The 15,046-nt window shown below is 41.7% G+C and overlaps 2 protein-coding genes across 6 annotated transcripts; both read left to right on the top strand.

Annotated features, from left to right (window-relative positions):
• The first annotated feature begins 324 nt into the window (after positions 1-324).
• Positions 325-5,699, top strand: babam1 (BRISC and BRCA1 A complex member 1). 4 transcript variants are annotated; one of them, XM_019875426.1, is made up of 10 exons: positions 325-444; positions 1,091-1,183; positions 1,249-1,521; positions 2,892-2,950; positions 3,036-3,156; positions 3,467-3,545; positions 3,627-3,651; positions 3,740-3,869; positions 4,128-4,214; positions 4,615-5,699. In XM_019875426.1, exons 2-10 carry the CDS (start codon positions 1,130-1,132, stop codon positions 4,813-4,815), a joined length of 1,029 nt encoding a protein of 342 aa, XP_019730985.1. In that variant the 5' UTR covers positions 325-444; positions 1,091-1,129; the 3' UTR covers positions 4,816-5,699. The 4 variants fall into 4 exon arrangements, with proteins under 4 accessions (XP_019730985.1, XP_019730986.1, XP_019730984.1 ...); XM_019875427.1 differs by having other exon boundaries at positions 1,091-1,228; positions 1,385-1,521; XM_019875425.1 differs by having other exon boundaries at positions 1,091-1,521; positions 3,467-3,533.
• Positions 5,700-8,514: 2,815 nt separating this feature from the next.
• On the top strand, positions 8,515-14,968 carry plvapb (plasmalemma vesicle associated protein b). Of its 2 annotated transcripts, XM_019875500.1 has the most exons (9): positions 8,515-8,916; positions 9,254-9,430; positions 9,537-9,633; positions 10,290-10,491; positions 10,576-10,795; positions 12,973-13,122; positions 13,200-13,316; positions 13,652-13,759; positions 14,664-14,859. In XM_019875500.1, the coding sequence occupies exons 1-8, from the start codon at positions 8,713-8,715 to the stop codon at positions 13,718-13,720; spliced, it is 1,236 nt and encodes a 411-aa protein (XP_019731059.1). In that variant the 5' UTR covers positions 8,515-8,712; the 3' UTR covers positions 13,721-13,759; positions 14,664-14,859. The 2 variants fall into 2 exon arrangements, with proteins under 2 accessions (XP_019731059.1, XP_019731060.1); XM_019875501.1 differs by lacking the exon at positions 13,652-13,759 and having other exon boundaries at positions 14,664-14,968.
• Positions 14,969-15,046: the final 78 nt, after the last annotated feature.

The following is a 15,046-nucleotide window of genomic DNA, read 5'->3' as shown; positions in this document are numbered from 1 at the left end:
AAGAATTCCCAGCCTTACAATACACAATATTTTAATAGTATTTGTACGCTTGTGTGCACGTGCCTGTCATCTATCAATATTATTTTACTTGTGTCACTTTAGCTGACTATGTGTATTTATGTTGATGACTCTTGTCATCTTCTCTATCCATATCCACGATGGTTTGAAAAAAAAAGTTTCAAAATCTCCCTCTAGTCCATAGAACACACAACATATATGTATTTGTAAATTGTCCTTTTATATGTATATGTTTTTTTGTTTGTTTTAAAGAGAAGGCAAGATACTTTCGATACTAAACTACACTACCCATAATGCTACGCGGCCTAAGTTGTCATTTCCTTGACGGAAGTTCAAAACAAATGCTAGCTGTTCGGGGATACATCTGTCTACTTTCAATGAGTTTGACGGTGTTTGCATCCTTGTACTCTCAAAGCTATTAATTTGGTAGGTCTACTCCTTACATGAGTTGTACGTCTTTTCGCACGGAGCAAATTGGTCTTTAAAATTCTAATTAAAGCTAGCTAATGGTAACTGCTCATTTTTGCTACCGCGCTGTCATCAAACAATAGCATCCATATTGGTTTGTCCATCCATAATGGTTTCTTCTTTTCTTGTATGAATGTTTTTTTCCCCCCTAATTGCTCTTTAGGATGCCGCGTATCCACTGCATGCAGCTCACTACATACAGTACATTTCAGTGATACTATTCAACAACATGCCGCTTGTTGTGACTCTTACACTATCATTAGTTTGAGCAGGGAACCTAATTTCACTCTACTGTATTATATAATTGCTAAATCTTGTTTATTGAAATGCATGTTCTCCTTGTGCCTGTGTGGGTTCGGCCAATATTCCAAAACATTCACGTGACTTAAAGCCATCCATATAGGTGTGATTCGTGCGAGTGTGAATGGTCGTTTGTCTCTGTGTGCCCTACGATTGGCTGGCGACCAGTCCTGAGTTGGATAGGTCATCTGGAATAGGTTCCAGCTCATCAAAAATTGAAATGAGGCCAAGCGCTATCAAAAATGTACGGATGAATCAAATATCTGTGCATTCACCCACTAATGTCTTGTTCTGAACTAAGCAGCTTGCGTATCCATGGAAACGTCCGAGCCTGGCCCTGCAGATGGCGAGGAGCACCAGGTGGAATTGCGACCCCGAACCCGCTCCAACCCTGAAGGTGCGGAGGACCGTCGAAGCAGCACAGGTAGCCTCGGAGGCGGAGGTAATCCCAGTTTATCGCAGCCGGCCGTGGGCAGTCGTGTCGAGGGCGAGGGCGAGGCCTCGACCAGCGACAGTCCTCCGTCTTCCACCACCACGACCATCTCCGCGGTTGGAGCTCAGACTTCTGCCCCTGTTGCTGCCGCTTCTGCCGCCACAGTCGTACAACATGCTTTGGCCGCTGCTTGCAAGGAGAGGCTCAAGCCCACGCCACAGCAGCCTGCACTGGCAGCCTCTGTTTCCCCAGCAGCTGAGTACCAAATCCGAATTCCTCGGGTCAACTGTCCAGAAAAAGTGGTAAGCTCACGCAAGGGTTCACCAAATTCTGGGTATTGTTAAAATTGGGAACTTCCATTGGATTGAAGGAAAACCAGGATTTTCCAAAAGTGATTGTTCGCGCTTAGCAGGGATCTTTAATATAAATGAGGAAAGTATATCATAGCATAATTCTGAATAAAACAATCAGATTTCATGTAAGAAAAGTTGAGTTTTGAGAGGCCGCTTTAACAAACATGCAGAACCACAGCTTGACAAATTTGAAGGACAATGTTTTTTTTTTTTTTTTTTTTTTGGGGGGGGGGGCTCTTTTTGATTAATATTTCGAATGGAAGTGTGCATTTTTATTAATTTTTCACTGGGTTGGGTCACTTGTGTTGGGGGCATATGTAATATTTAGTTATTCAATGAAAGTATTAATTGTACAAAAAATATTTTAAGTGATAATGTAAAGTTATAATTAGTAATAAATTTGACGTCATGCTTTTTATAATTGTTTTATTTTGCAAAGATGTCTTCAGAAGAAAACTTAATGTTGTCACTTATGCTCATTATTTCTAAAACTCCAAAGATTGACTGCAAATTTTCACCACTTAATAACCCAACTTGCATTTTTTTCTTACAGATTCAAATAATTACAGTCAACAAATTTTTACTCATTATTTTTCTCAATGACTGATGCAAATAAACTTTTCTAGATTCATTTTTGCGCAGTCATTTTTTTCCTCCAGCACATTCGGTTTTCATAATAATAGCAGGATTTCATAATGCATAATGCAAATTTCCCCAGTGTGGGACAAATAAAGGTTATCCTATCTTATCTTAATAATCGTACTATTATTATGACAATAAAATAAAATGCAATATAGGAATATATTCAGTAATATTTATGAATTAAGGGTTAGGTTGAGCAGCAGGTGGAATTTTGTACAAGCGGGGAAAAAAACTAAAGGCATTTTTTAAATCAGCGTTTTTTTTTTTGTTTTGTTTTTATATATTTCGCGATACACTTGGGGGGAGGCTCCTGCAAAAATCTCATTGTAACAAGTGTGCAATGACAATAAAGTATTCATTCATTCATTCAATACGTTTAGGGACACATAAAGCCATCTGATTAAATTAATTGCTGTTGACCAGTGTAAAGTCCACATCATGCTTATGTGTGTGTGTGTGTGTGTGTGTATATATATATATATATATTTTGCACTTATATTGAACTGTGTACAGCTCTCTTTATCTACATTTATTTTTGTGCTTGTAAACACTTTGTTTTCCTTCTTTCTACCCCCCAAATTTGCTGCTGTAGACTGTAAATTTCCCCAGTGTGGGACAAATAAAGGATATCTTAATGATCTTAATATCTTAATGTGTTATTGTTTTCCTCTCAATAGATCATCTGCCTGGACCTTTCTGAAGAGATGTGTTTACCAAAGCTGGAATCTTTTAACGGGTAGGCTCCTGTTGTTCTAAACTTTCCTCACCCTAGTGAAAGTGGTAGTGTTATTTTTTTTTTCATTATGTGTCTTTCTCTCCAGCTCTAAAACAAACGCCTTGAACATTTCCCAGAAGATGATTGAGATGTTTGTCAGAACGAAGCACAAGATTGACAAACGGCACGAGTTTGCTCTGGTGGTGGTGAATGATGACGCTCTGTGGGTGAGTCAGGGACTTTTGGGGAAGATAGTATCTATGTAGCCTAGGGCTGGGCGATTCATCTACATGCAGTCGGGATTTTGACTTCTTGAAGCTCTCCAGTCATATCTGTTTTTGGGGTCAACGTTTGAAGGGGGAGATTATGTCACTGACATGTAAGCAGGTCAAAGTAGTTGATTTTCAAAATGAACCTGTGCCGAATACCCGGAAGACTAATTAAAATACAATTATGTGATTTTAATGAAGGTTATTATTTCTTTGCGGCCCGGTAGCAAATGCACCCCGTTTTACAAAATGTTCCACTTTGTCTCAGCTCTCAGGCTTCACTTCAGACCCTCGGGAGCTGTGCAGCTGTCTCTATGATCTGGACACCAACATGTGTGAGACTTTCAGTATCCTTCCATTTTCCTGTCCATTCAGGTACCATTGGAAGAAGTCATTTTTTTAGTCCAAGCCTTAACTGTCCTCTGCAGACCTGGAAGATCTTCTCAGTGTCATGTGAGCACTCTCAGAACACATCTTCTTCATTTCCCAAAAGATTCGGTATGAAGACGATTTTACTAAGATAGGCGTGTCCGTTTAACAGTCGTCAGAAGATTGAGCTGCCATCGATGGAGAATGTTCAGACTGTGCCACCTCCTTACGTGGTGAGGACCGTACTTATTTACAGCCGTCATGCTGGGCAGCTCCAGCTCAACCCCTCCGAGGCTGTCAGTGTAAGTTGGACCAAAGATGCTCGCCATCTCCGCCTGTACACCAAATTTCATTTACTTTGAACATCCTTGGGGTGGCATTAGCTCATTTGTAATGACTTGGGCTTTTGGTTTGAGTCCCGCTGCATGACCCCACCCCCAACCCAAAAAAAAAAAAAAAGGCAATTTTACTTTGACTAGATGGTTGTCTGCTTCCCAACTACTGTCCAGGTGCATTTGAGCAAGGTCACAGTATGTTCATTTCTTGTTTGTGTCCTTCAGAAAATGCTACAGTCTCCCTATTTTTTCTTTGATGTGGTCTACCTCCATAACGGCGCCGAAGATCACGGCGAGGATACAAGCTGGCGGGTGAGTGGGAACTCTCACCGAGCTGACAGTTGATTTTGACGAAGCAAGAAGCTCACTGATGGTCACTCGCCTGACTCACATGTTTTCAGTTCCCACTCAATAACTGACAACATAAATAGTTGTCTCTCTCTTTATGTGCCCTGTGCCAGTCTAAGGTGTGGTCTCGCCCAGAAGCTCTGCGAATCTAAAGACGATAAGCGTTCTAAAATATAAAATACCGGTAGTGGAAGTCCAGGTGAAATTCATTCGCGTGTTTGATCGATTTGATCAGGCGTTTCAGTGATTATTGTATGCTATCTATCATTGTGGTTGTCTATCAGCATGCAAGTGTAGGGCCTACACATGTTATTTTCTCATTTCCCAACTCTGTGGTCCTTAAAGTGTTGTTTTCTGTCTCCAGGACAACTACACGTCTTTCTGCAACCTTGACTCCAAGGGCATGTGCTATCGCTTTGAGGTTTCTTTAAGTGGCCCTGCCATCGAGCTGCACAATTGCATGGCCAAACTTCTCGCTCACCCTCTGCAGAGGCCTTTCCAGAGTCACGCGTCATACAGCCTCCTGGAGGGAGAAGAGACGCAGGACATTGAGGCTACCGTCTAGCAGGGGGGACTTGTTCTGTGGGGAAATAAACGTACACTGTAAATGAGTAGACCAGCACCCGGATTCCAGTTACTTGATTATAATATCGAATGCAGAACTGCCAAATGTTATGGATTGCCCGTGTTTTGTTACGGCAATCACGGAATTCAGAATCGTTACGACCGTAACGCAATTGGCGTTAGATATTTTTAAAATATCCAGCGTCCAACTTTAGCACCAGTATGAAGCCGTTCAAGACATTACAATAGAAACCAAAATTTTGTCCATGCTAAAATCATCTCATACAGTCTATCAACAATGGGGTTTTTTTTGTTTGCAAAATACAGTGCTGAGTTTCAATTTTGACTTTTGTGATCTGATTAATGTGATTTTATAGACTTGCTTTCTTTACAAAAACAGAATCGGTGAAGGATAATTCATCCATAATAGTTATTTTTATGCTCTTACATTAATACTCTACAATAACTGTCGCGTAGTGATGTTCTTAACAAAATGTAAAAAATATTCAGACAAATTGTTACGGAAGTGAAGTTCTGTAGGTTTTCAGCCGTGCTAATGTATTGACAAAATCTCAGTCCATGTAACCGTAACATTGAAGTAGTGAACTGGAAGATAATAGACTCTTGCACACTTTCTGAAAGATTTCCTCATTTTACTTGGTCACATTGTGTACGTTTTGTTGGTTGGTTGAATATATTTTGCTAAAATAAGAGGATTGACTTTCGTCTTTTGCCTTACACCAAATAAGACAAATGACTCCATTTGTGTTATGTATCCTGTTGTATTATTTTTGTCATTTTATGTTTAATTGTTCTGTAAAGCGCTTTTTTTTACAGCTGCAGTTGTTAAGAAAGCGCTATTTCAATAAAGAAATATTGATCGTATTGTATTTGCATTCTGTTTAGTGAGTCCAATTCTGAATTGCATTATGTTTTTGTTTCGAAGTTTGTTTGTTTTTTTTTTGCTCATATATTTTGTCAGGAGATGGCAGCATTTCTCCTGGAAATAAATGTTGAGGACTCACGTGAAAATCACGTCTGGCACTACACGCTGACTGTATTACTTAGGGTGGTGAAAGGCGTCGGTTCATTTGGGTTAGGTTATTATCCCCCCCACACCACCCCTGTCACACACACAAATGCACACGCACGCACACACATTTCTAATTCAGGTTTCATTTTCTGCATTCCGTGGGACGTTTTATGCACGTGACGTGATTAACAGCTTCATGTTGAGCACTAACCCAGTCTGTGTCACCAACCTTTCTGAAAACGAAAGCTACTTCTTGGCCTCTGATTAATGCGAAGGAGCTACCTGTTAGTTGGAGAGTACACGCTCCTGAAATAACGAAGTTGCTCAAACCATATAAATATTATGATTTAAAATATACGTTATTAATTCATAAAAATAAAAAAAAATCATATTTTAAAATTACATCTTGACGCCTGCTTGCTGGTGCGGTATACTGTACTGCGATGTACAGGTAAATGATCCAATTAGTCTGCTAACAAAAAAATATTTTGTGACAGTCCTAATTGAGAATTAATAATTCTCAATTATTATTGCATAGCCACAATGCATTAAATGTAGAAGACAGTGAATGTGCATAAGAACTGGTTGGGTTCGATACCTCGAACAAGGTTAAGAACCACTGCTTTTGAGCAACCACACAAATGCTGGCTGATTGAACATTGGGCAGAACGATTATCTTCATGAATGATATCACTTATCCACCCGTGTGAATATTACTTTGGTCCTAAAGACGTCATGTGTCTCCCGTCTCCTGCTACCTTATCTAAAGTAGTTGTTTTGTCTTATCCCTGCAGCACAAGGTTTCCTGTTTTTACTCCAACATCGGTCTCCACTTCTGATAGTTATTCACTTTCTGTCACTCAGGAGCCTTCATAATTGAGGTTTTCCCCCCCCCACTCCAGAATGTTGCCGGTGAGACAATGGGGAGCAGGAAAGCTTGCGGCCCAGAAGACCTTTCCCCTTTTTCCACCCTTGCAGTTTCGGCTGGTCCTCACGTCATCGTAGCAGATAAGAGCGTGCGAGAGGGCCCACCAACTCTGTCCTGCAGGCAGAATTTGTTATCCTGAAGAATGACAGCTCCCCATTGTTTTCATTCCTTCACTCCTCCACTGCCATGACTCCTTTCCGTGCTTGCTTGGGACAGGATATGCCGTTTTCTTATTTTGTTCATCTACCGTCTGGGGAATGTGGGGAGGAATCCTCGGCAAATCTGCAGAAGCATACCAAATCAACATTATTACCAGAAAGTCAATTATTTCACTCGGAGCCTTCATTTATTTTCTGCAAGTTTGTATTTTCAAATATTTCTCCTTGAAATTCACTGCCGCCTTACACTGTCAATGGTCCAACTATGAATTACAACCACTTGAAAAAAAACATCCATCCATTTTCCGATCCATTTTATCCTCACAAGGGTTGGGGGAGGGAGGGGGCTGCTGGAGTCTATCCCACCATCTTCGGGCAGTAGGCGGGGAACACCCTGAACTGGTTGCCAGCAAAAAAAAAACATTCATAAAAGCAAATTTGGGTGGATTCTGGCAGAGGGATCCCAAGTACGGATAGAAAATGTCTGGCATATAAAATGGATTATTCATATTCTTGCTGTTGTTGCTAATAACCATAATGCAACACAGCCCTGCAAAGTCAATTTTAAGCATCATAGAAAATAGATATCCATCCATCCATCCATCCATCCATCCATCCATCCATCCATCCATCCATCCATCCATCCATCCATTTTCGAATCCGCTTATCCTCATAAGGGTCACGGGCATGCTGGAGCTTATCCCAGCTGTTTTGGGGCAGTAGGCAGGGGTACACCCTGAACTGGTTGCCAGACAATCGCAGAGCACACATAGAAAAAAACAAACATCCACGCTCACACTCACACATACCTCAGGACAATTTAGAATGTTCCATTAACCTGCCAAGCATGCTTTTGGAATCTAGGAAGAAACCGGAGTGCCTGGGGAGAAAACCTACGCAGGTACGGGGAGAACATGCAAAGTCCGGAGCCGAACCCTGCACCTCCACACTGTGAGGCGGATGTGCTAACCGGTTGTCCACCGTGCCGCCATGGATGAGTGTATGGATTATATATTACAAAATGCATTTATTCCCGCTTACAACGAAATTGAAACACAATTTCAGGCTGCAGCACTTCAGCACAGGCTGAACTCACAATAAATGCAAAAGGCTTAAGGCTTGGGAAAACCCGTTTAAAACGTCACTTCATTATGTATTTTCTTTCATTTTATTGCACCCTGTGGTATAACGACAATCTGTCGCAGCATTTTTAGCAAACTAACAACATGAAAACAATAATCAACTATGGCAACCGAGTGCCCATTCTGCACAAGGCGATCTGTAATTTGCTTTCAAATGCTGCAGTTTCAGTGGTCCCCGTTTTTTCTTTTTGTCGTAGTGACAACGGCTATTTTCATTCTATTGTATCTAATGTCGTATGCCTGTCGAATTTTCCATACATACCAATCTATTTTAAAAATAATGACTTCAAGTATGAGTGAGGCGGCCAGAGGCTGTACCAGTGGCAGAGGTCGATGAGGGGGTGGTCGGATGAGGAGGAGGGGAGGTATGTGAGGTGAGGGCAGGGCCAGGATGGACTGGAAATGTGCCCCCAGCACCGTTTATAAACATGGCCCCACTACGCTCCTCGGGATCTTTGTTTACATTCGTCCATCCATGCGAGTTGTGCTGTGACGTTGTCACAACCTCAGAAGACGGACGACATCGTCACTTCAGGCTTCTGCGCTTCAAAGGGGGACAACCTTGTGGATTTGAGCGTCCTCCCAACAATTCCTCTTTCGAGCTTCCAAACCGGTTGCCACCATTTCACCTCCAAACATGTACAGCTCCAGCTATTCCCGGGCCAAGTTTGGCCTGGAGGCGAGGGAGCCTTTGCACAAGCCCAAAGGCAAGAGCTGTGGCTACTATTTGAGGATCGTATTCTTCTTCTCCTCACTTATCCAGTCCCTCATCATCGTCAGCCTTGTGCTCTTCCTCATCTACGGGCAACCGGAGAAGTCAGCTGAGGAGATGAGAGTCAAGGTGAGGGATTCGATTACTTTTTAACGTTTGCGTTTCAGAGTGAAACATAAAGTGATGAGATGATCATTCTTGAGTATCACACTGCTTAGAGCAGGGGTCTCAAGCTGCGGTCCTCGAGGGCTGCTTTTCTGCAGCTCACCAGCAAGCTCTACAGGAGCCTGATCAAGATCCTCGTGATTTGAATCAGGTGTGTTGCAGCAGGAAGTGATGGAAAACGAGGACCCTGGAATAGACCAAGAAGGACGCGGGCTTATTTCTGCTGCAGCCCTTTGACCCCGGGTACATCTTTCTCGGCAATCCTCTCTGAGGTGATGTCACCTGCTCTGTTCTTGTGCAGGAGCTGGAGCTCGGCTTCAACAGACTGAGTGAGAACAACATACAGCTGAGGAGGGAGAAAGGCGAGCTGGGAGCTCAACTTGGGGCACGCACGGCTGAGAAAGATGCTCTTGTGAAGCAGCTGGAGCAGCTCATGACTTATACCAACGCGACCAAGTTTGACCTCATGAATAAATTAGTACGTGGATCTATTTAAGCAGTGTGTTTGCGGCTCATTATGGATGATGGACAGTTTTGTTTTTTGTTTTTTTTTTTTTTATCTTCCGAAAATTTTCTTCATGCAGGCCAACTGTGAGAGGCAGATGATGACAACGCAAAGCATGCTTATGCGATGTTCCAACCCCCGAATACAGCAGCAACCTGTTGTGGTCGCTCCAAGCAGTATGTGTTCTCAGCCATCCTTCCTTGTCGTGTTTTACACATTTGAGTGCAACAAAAAATCTTGGTCATCTCATGCTTATGCCAATCATCTGTAATCCATCTTCATTGATCCATTTTTATAGAATGATTATTACATTTGAATAGTCAAGAATGATTCACCGTTAAAAACATGTCGGTGGACTTCCTGACCTTTGTGTATTCGCTTTCAGCAATTTTAGCCATTATTGGGAAAATGATCATGCAAAATCCCACCTCAAATTTGTATTTGATTCAAGTGGATCTTAAAAAAAGATTGAATATGGGGGCAAGAGCACAGGCCTCAGCAATTCAAAGCCAATTTAAGCACTGCAAATGATTTTCCAGAGATCACATCACATCTTCAAGAAAAGTTCAAATTAGCTTCTGAGGCATTTTACTGTTTTTACGCCAGTCATCCAAATATAAATATGATATTAAAACATTTTTATTTTAAAATTCAATTATATGTTAATTAATTGGGAGGGAAGAGTTTCACTTTTGTGTTCATTTACTGAAAAAAAAAATAGCAACATTTCACTCTTGGAGGTTGTAATAAATAGTCAGAAAATTGCCCCCCCCCCCAAAAAAGCCATATCTCTCTTGCTAATATTCTAAAAGACTTATCTTGATTCCTCCAGATGAGCTCAAAACTTTACAGAGCCTCAACGCGCAGCAGAAAGCAATGATTGAACTCATCGAAGCCAACTTCAGCCACACGGTCCACTATCTGAGTCAGGAGAGGGACAATGCCCTCAAGGACAGAGACGTCCACCACCAGGATGGCATCGCTCTCCGCAGAGAAAACACCATGCTGAAGGAGCAGCTTGCCGCCTACACCAGGTACTGACAAGCTGTTTGCCGAAAATGCAATCATTGTGGGCTTAAATACAGATACATTTGATTTTAAACATTGTGTTTCACCAGGAAATGTAAAGAGGACTTTGCTCATTCTTTGAATGGAATCCAATCGGTGACCAGGGAATTTCTCACCAAAATCAACAACCTGTTCCCCCACCAGCTGACCTTTCACCTCACCTGTGAGAGTCAGCAGGAGGAACTGGAGACGATAAGAAACAGCTGCACCAGCCTTTCCAAGGATGTGGAGAACAAGTTTCAGCTGTATTTGGACAACGTGGGCAACAAGGTAATGTGCAGAGACGAGATACATACTGGCTATACCGGTGCATCACATTTTATGTTCGATTCTAGTCAAAATGATATGTAAACAGTGATACGTAAACATACTGTATATGGTAGGGGTGTGACAAAAAATTATTTAAACTAGGAAAAACTCTTTTTGATTTAAAAGATGGGAGTGCATCAAATCAAACTGAATCATCTACGGTGTAACGAGAGATATGTATGAAATCATTTTTTCTATCCATCTGATATTTATTGTAGACATATAGATTTAAGAAATTCCACCTAGGATCATACACATGTAAAATACACATGCAAAAGCACATTCGGATGTTTGTAACATGAGAACAAGAAACTCATGACATCATACTCTCTCAAACTGAGTGGTACCATATCAATGAATCAAACCGAATCAAACACACACACACACACACACACACACACACACACACACACACACACACACACACACACACACACACACACACACACACACACACACACATTGCGTCAACGCTCCAGTATGACTTGATTGTATTGTGGGGAAATGGTACTTTGCTATAAATGACTCATTAGATTGTGAAGTTGATACAGACATGACGACTGCGATCCATTTATTTCCTCTAGAGAGGATGCCTTTCCTCTGGAAAAATACTCCTAGACTAAGTTATGGACACAGCTGCCCACCGAGGTCATCTTATGGTCAATGTAGAGGTGACTTCTGGCTGCACTGATATAGCAGCAAGTTCTGGAGAACAAAGACACACATCCTCGCCAAGTAAATCGCCAAGCCTAAGGGGTTACATTGCTAAGTGAGGGGTAAAAATGATGCCTCATTGTTTTTGCGCTTGAATGCATCATCATTTTCTGAAAGCATTCAATTTGTAGGCAAAGACTCATTTCTCTTCATCTTATTGCCTTTTTTCTTCGTGAGATGAGCCGAAGTAACACTGTGAAATGAGTTCTTATCAGCAGTCAATGAGTACTCTCAATTTTTCACAAGGCCACGTGCAAAAGTTGGAAACTACCGTATAATATGACAGGATTCAGTCAATGATTCTGGACCCTTGTGTAACCGCATCTCAATGGAATGTAAATGATCCAATTTCACGAACTGATCTGAAATTATTTGTTTACTACAAATAAGGTATCTTGGTTCATTTAATTATCTTACAAATCTTAACTATAGAAATGGAGCAGTTGAGGAAAAACTGCATCAGGTGCCATGCGCGTGAGATCGAGCGCACTAAACCAAGTGACACCGTCAACATCCACTTTAACCAGGAATGGGCAACTGAAATGCTGTCGATAAACACTGGACATAATATGTGCATGTGTGTGAAATTTGTACACTTCACATATTGCAGCTTTGATAATACATTTTTCAAGGCATGTAGAAACAATGCACTATCCTATCCTATCCCAAGCACGAAGCAGTTGTAGAAAACAACAAAATGACCACAGATTGTAGTGTATTATGTTGCCAGTGCAAAGGACTCTACCATAAAATAAAAAATTAAAGGACAGCAAAAAAAAAAAAAAAAAAAAAAAAAAAAAACAACATTAAGTGCAAGAACTTCTTTTGTAAGTCTTTTCCCCAAAAATATCACTCAAAAGTTTAATATTGTTGAGGAGCTATATTTGGCATGCACATCATTCCAAATCCCCCCTCCTCCACACACACACACACACACACACACACACACACGCACACACACACACACACACACACACACACACACACACACACACACACACACGCACGCACACACAAAATACAACTACTCATGTTGCAGTACCGGTCATAATAAGCCCCAGTATGAGCTCAATTAACACAGGTCTGCCATCTAGTGGTGATTGATGATATTACAATTTAAAAACTACGGTGACAACTGAATATTTGCAGTTCGGCACCCGTGGATTCGCATATAAACAGATTTTTCAATATTTTTTTCATGTTTGTGATTTTCCCTTTTTTTCTGGATTTTTTTTTCATCGAGTTGTCACTCAGAATGTGGTCCCACATGCCAGTTGCCCTGACTTACACAGTTTGTAAGATGTACTGGAAAGTGCCCTCTGGGCAAAAGGAATGGCACAGTAGGAGGAAACACTCTTAATATCTTCCACAAAGAGCGTAGCATCCAATAAAAGAACATCACCACATCTGTCTTCCTGTTGAAGGTGGCTCAGATTCAAGTCAAGTCGAGCCGACTGGAGGTGGAAAACTCGCACTTTAGCGCCGACTTGCAGAGATGTGAACAGAACCGCAACGAGACACTCGCCGAGGCCAGCAGGCAGCTACAACTCAAGCAGAAGACTCATGACGAGAAGGTTCTTTGAAACACGCTCGCCGCCATCCCTCTCTTCGTATTCCTCGTGTCCTTTTTAAACGCACGCATTCGATTCAGATGGAGAAACTGCTGATTGAGCAGAACCGGCTAAGAGAACAGAAACAATTGCAAGCGGATACCTTGGCCCTGAGAGAAAAGGAGCTGCAGACCCTGAGGGCATTGCCCAGTTGCAAGGTACAACACTCTCAGTGGACACGGCGTGTTGCACGCAAACACAAAATGGGGCAGTCAGCGTCCTCAGACGGCCTCTGATTAAATGGAGCGTGGCGCAGAGGTTAAGTGGACGCGTGTAGACTCAGCAACAGCAGCAGGAGCAGGAAGGATGGGCGGCCGAGATAACAACTCTTGAATTCTGTCACCTTTCAAGCTCTGTGGTTGAACTTGCCAACGTGCGTGTGTGTGTGTGTGTGTGTGTGTGTGTGCGTGTGTGTGTGTGTGTGTGTGTGTGTGTGCGTGTGTGCGTGTGTGTGCACTCACAGTGAACTGCACGCGTATTTCATGTTCTGCAGGTGGGTCCGCCTCAACTCGCGGGCGTGCCGTCGATCCCGCAGCAGAACAGACAAATTGCAGCCAAATGAGCCGCTATTGCAGCACCAAGCTTCAGCAAAACTCCAACGGTAACTTTTTTTTTTTTTGTTTATTGAACATATAAAAATATACAGTCATAAATTGACAGAAAGTGAAGGGAAGTAGAATTGTAAAAAAGGAAAAGAAAACAGTCATCATACAGCACAATTATATGTTCAAAGGAGTAGGAAGAAGTAAAAAATGTATTTATCCTACCCCTTGTTATGTAATAATATATAAATTGATCATTTTTTTATATCAATCAGAAAACAAAAGGAAAAAGTCTACATATAAACAAATGCTTTTACCCTTATGTGTGCTATACTTATCTATTTTTACAACTTTCACTCAAAGTGCAAAGTTTTCTACATTATAATACAGATTAGCATATTGCAGAGCAACTGAGGACTATCCAGAGGGATACAAACAAGAATGCAATCGTTGATGTCGTTTTTCTTCAAGTGTCATTGCCTACTTAAGCTGTAACCAAAAGAGGTGGACATCGTTCGTCCATTTTGTCCATCTGTTAACTACCGTCAGTATTTCAGTCCGCCCGAGTGTTGGCGACAGCTAAACGATGTCCAGAACCGACTTACTGGTACTACGTAACACACAGGTGCCGCACACCTGATATGCAGCCAAATACAGAAAAAAAAATTGTGTTGTGGGTCTGAAAGGTACACAACACATTTTAATGACGGGTGTCGCATCTTCTTTTATAATTTCACCAATCACCACACTGTGCCAGTGTCTGTTTTTTTTTTTTTTTGTTGTTGTTTATTTTGTTTTTTGGGCTGCGTGTCGTTTGTACGACACCTGGATGGACTGGGCCTACATGGGTCAGCCTGAAATCATGCCGGAAACAGTCAGTCTGACAGAAGGCCCGCCTCTGGTGACCCCATCGAATCTGATTTTTAGTTGAGATTTAGTCCGACTTTTTATTTTCTCTTCCAGGTAAGATGAACTGCTGTGTGTGGAAGACGCACCATCAGTGTAAAAAAGCCATTCGTCATAAGATATATCAAGACGCCGCAAACAAGTCTCAGAACAGTCTGTAAATATCCTGATTCGTCATGCACTCATGATTGCTTCTGACTTCGAAAAACGTGTAATAAATGTGTGTTTATCCTGACAGTCAAGGTCATGCAAAGCACGTGATAATGACACTGGTGTAAATATTGCTTGTGGGTGGAACTCACTTTGTAGAGAAACAAATGTTTCTTTTTTGTCAGTTGAATAAATTAAATGAACCATCAAAATGTGTTCTTTTTGTGTTTCTGGTCATGAATCGTCCAACGTGCGACTAAAATATGACTCGAGCTCTTGAGAATGCGAAG

Source organism: Hippocampus comes, unplaced genomic scaffold (genome assembly GCF_001891065.2).
Source record: "Hippocampus comes isolate QL1 unplaced genomic scaffold, H_comes_QL1_v1.1 scaffold132, whole genome shotgun sequence".
NCBI classification, from domain to species: Eukaryota; Metazoa; Chordata; class Actinopteri; order Syngnathiformes; family Syngnathidae; genus Hippocampus; species Hippocampus comes.
Note: the sequence above shows the minus strand (reverse complement) of the source record. Positions and strands in the feature narration are given on the sequence as shown.